This window comes from Rhea americana, unplaced genomic scaffold, assembly GCF_003343005.1.
Source record: "Rhea americana isolate MKP2758 unplaced genomic scaffold, rheAme1 scaffold_17, whole genome shotgun sequence".
In the NCBI taxonomy this organism is placed as follows: domain Eukaryota; kingdom Metazoa; phylum Chordata; class Aves; order Rheiformes; family Rheidae; genus Rhea; species Rhea americana.
Genome location: NW_028185816.1, coordinates 2542650 through 2545414, shown reverse-complemented (window position 1 = coordinate 2545414; position 2765 = coordinate 2542650). Strand labels below are relative to the sequence as shown.

The following is a 2765-nucleotide window of genomic DNA, read 5'->3' as shown; positions in this document are numbered from 1 at the left end:
CACTTGCCAGCATAAAAAATGGCAGTGGGGAAAGCAAAATCAAAGTTTCACTTAAAAGGTTAAGGCTTAATCATTATATAATTTCCCTGGAGAGCGGTGTAGATCTCGCCCAGTGGCAATGATTATGCGCCTTGTATTCTATTGCTAGTCATCTAATAGGAAAACATATGGTGTCAATTTGGATGCTCTGCACCATATACACCCAGGAGTTATTAACACAAAGCCTGAAGAGCCCGCCGCGACCTTTAAACAAAATAAAGGCTTCACCCGAATGATATCTCTCCTGCGTTTTGCCGCGGAGATCCCAAAGCGCCGTGTGAAGGCATCGCCATTACCATAAGCGCGGCGCGCCAAGGCCAAGGGCGCCTCGCCGCTCGCTTCCAGGCCTTATTTTGCCTTTTCCGCACTAAATGAAAACACACTTCACCCCCCCCCACACACACACACGCACCCACCACCACCACACACACACACACACGCAGACCCCGGCCCTCTAGGTACTACTCCAGTCGTGGTGGGGCACGGCACGGCCCGAGCTGCCAGCCCCGCGCAAGGGCCGCACAACCCCACTGCTCTCCTGCACGGTGCCCGCAGGCTGCACCGCCCTGCAGTCCGCTCACACCCGCGCAAGATAAGCGCGTGCCCCGCGCCGGAGCGCGCCAGGACGCGATGTTGTGAGGCCGCACATGCCCGCGGCGCTCCGGCGCGGGGCAGTGTCAGGCCCCGCCCGCGGAAGATCCGCGCCCGCCAGCAGCGATCCGCCGACCTTGGAAGCTCCCAGGGAGCTGGGGCCCGGCTCGGAAACGCCTCACCTCTCCGCGCCGGCTGGGCGGCGCCGCGCCCCCTTGCGCGCCCCCACCCCAAGCGCCCCGATTTGCGCGCAGGCTCTTCAGCCTCGGCCTGACGGGAGGTTATTCCTCGCCGCCACCGCCTCGGCCGCGGGTCAGTGCGCTAACGCGTTATATAAGCGCTCGCTCCTCTGAGAAATGCCCTCCGCGGCTGCCCGTCCGTCGCTGCGCGTTGGCAGGCCCGGCACCAAGGGCACGAAAAAATGCCGCCCCCCCGAAAAAAAGGAAAAGGAAAAATAATTAAAAATCCCTCAAACGCCACAAAAGGCAACCAACGTCGGGAAGCAGATCCAAAGAGGAGGTAGCAGGTGACGGCACCTAGCACGGCGGGGCTTTTACCTCCAGGGTTTCAACTGCAAAGCAAGTAAGGAGACACACGCGGGGCCTGAACCATCCGAGCCCCACTGGCCCGAGAGTCGTGACAGCGCTCCCGGCCCGTCCACGCCACCGCGGGCAGCCCACGGACACGCCGCCCGTGGCGGCACTGCGCCCCGACGGGCCGGGCCGGGCTGCGCTGCCGGCCGCGCAGCGCCACCGCGCCCGGCGGAGCGGCCTTCCCCCCCTCCGTCCCCAAAGCAAACCCTCGTCCCRGCTGCCCTGCGCGCACCTGGGCGGCCGCCCCTCCGCGCCCGCGGCCGCCCCGGCTGCCCTGCGCGGCCGCGAAGGGGCGCGGAGTCACTTACTGTTCTGCATGTTGGGCTGATAGAGCAGTATCCCACGGGGCTCGCCTATAGTAGTCTATCAGTAATAAAATAGGCGTTAATCAGGGGAGGCAGTACACACGGTTACGCTGCAGATAGGCTAATGCCTCAAAGGCTTACTTTGTTATCCTTAGACGACTTCCCCAATTAGCTTAAAGGTTTTGGGGAATTTATAGCTCACGGCAAAAAGATACATATAAATCCCTATATATGAAAAATATAATAAAGGCAAACCTTCAAGTGTTTTTTTAACTGCATGCAAATGGCATATTGCCTCGTTGTTAATGCCCTTCTCTTAAGTGATGTATAAACTGGAGCAAAAACAATCACAAAGAGAGTCTGAAGTCATGTTTTAAAACTTGCCTGAAAGCTGGGTGGACTGTCCTCTCATACAATTTAGGGACTCACACATCTGCGTGTCACTAGTTAAAGTCTTCCCTCTAGGACAAAGCAAAAAAGTATATTAAGAGTGTGGAGCGGTAGGTGCAACGTGCGGCGGGCCGCAGCGCGGCCGCGCAGCAGGAGCCGCTGGCCGGGCCGGGGCCGCGGAGCGGCGCGGAGCGGGTCGTGCCACTCGCCGGCCCCCTATTTGCAAACGCGGCCGCGCCGCGCCGCCGCCGGGCTCCGGGCTCCCTTTTAGCCTCTGGTGGCTGCGGCCGGCGGCCGGGAGCGCGGCGGGGGCCGGGGGCGCTTCCCGGCGGCCGGGGCGGTCCCTGCCCGCGCTGCGCGCTGCCCTGTGCGGAGCGGTCCCGGCCCGGCGTGCTCGGGCTGGGCTCCATTTTCACCGCAGGTTATTTATTCCATTTATTTATTTTTCTTTTATTTTTTTTCCCTCGCGGTACTGGCAACTTTTTCTCCTCCAAACTCCACGTATTGTGATTAACTTCTTTTTTGGTCTTTAGATCTTCCCCTTTTTCACTGTACTGTGACACACGCTGTCTACCTCGCCTCACTGCTTTAAAAAGTAAGAACAGGAGGGGGTGAGAACTGTTAAACAAAGCCTACAGAAAGGGAACAATGGCCTCCATTCTGCTCCTCTACCCAAACCCCGAGTGCAGAAACCCAGGCTCCTTAACCGGCCGCGCAGCTTCCCAACTAAACGGACCAACAACCCTCCAACTTACAAAGAGCAGAGAAACAAGCCCCTTCTCCCTTCATTAGTGCCTGCCTTGACCCAGCGCCTGGACAGTCCCAATCGCCTTTTTTTTTTCTCTCT

The 2765-nt window shown here is 59.0% G+C and overlaps 1 protein-coding gene across 13 annotated transcripts in view; it reads right to left on the bottom strand.

Moving 5' to 3' along the window:
- The window catches only part of PAX6 (paired box 6), an 18613-nt gene that overhangs the window by 12928 nt on the left and 2920 nt on the right, over positions 1 to 2765 (bottom strand). For 12 of the 13 annotated variants that reach the window (XM_085300788.1, XM_085300790.1, XM_085300794.1 and 9 more), the window contains exon 1: positions 1532 to 1562. The exons of the other annotated variant lie outside the window; for it this stretch is intronic. In XM_085300788.1, coding sequence (XP_085156914.1) covers positions 1532 to 1541 — 10 coding nt within the window. In that variant the 5' untranslated portion in view covers positions 1542 to 1562. Of the gene's footprint in view, positions 1 to 1531; positions 1563 to 2765 lie in introns of those variants that run through there. 13 annotated transcript variants of the gene reach the window in all.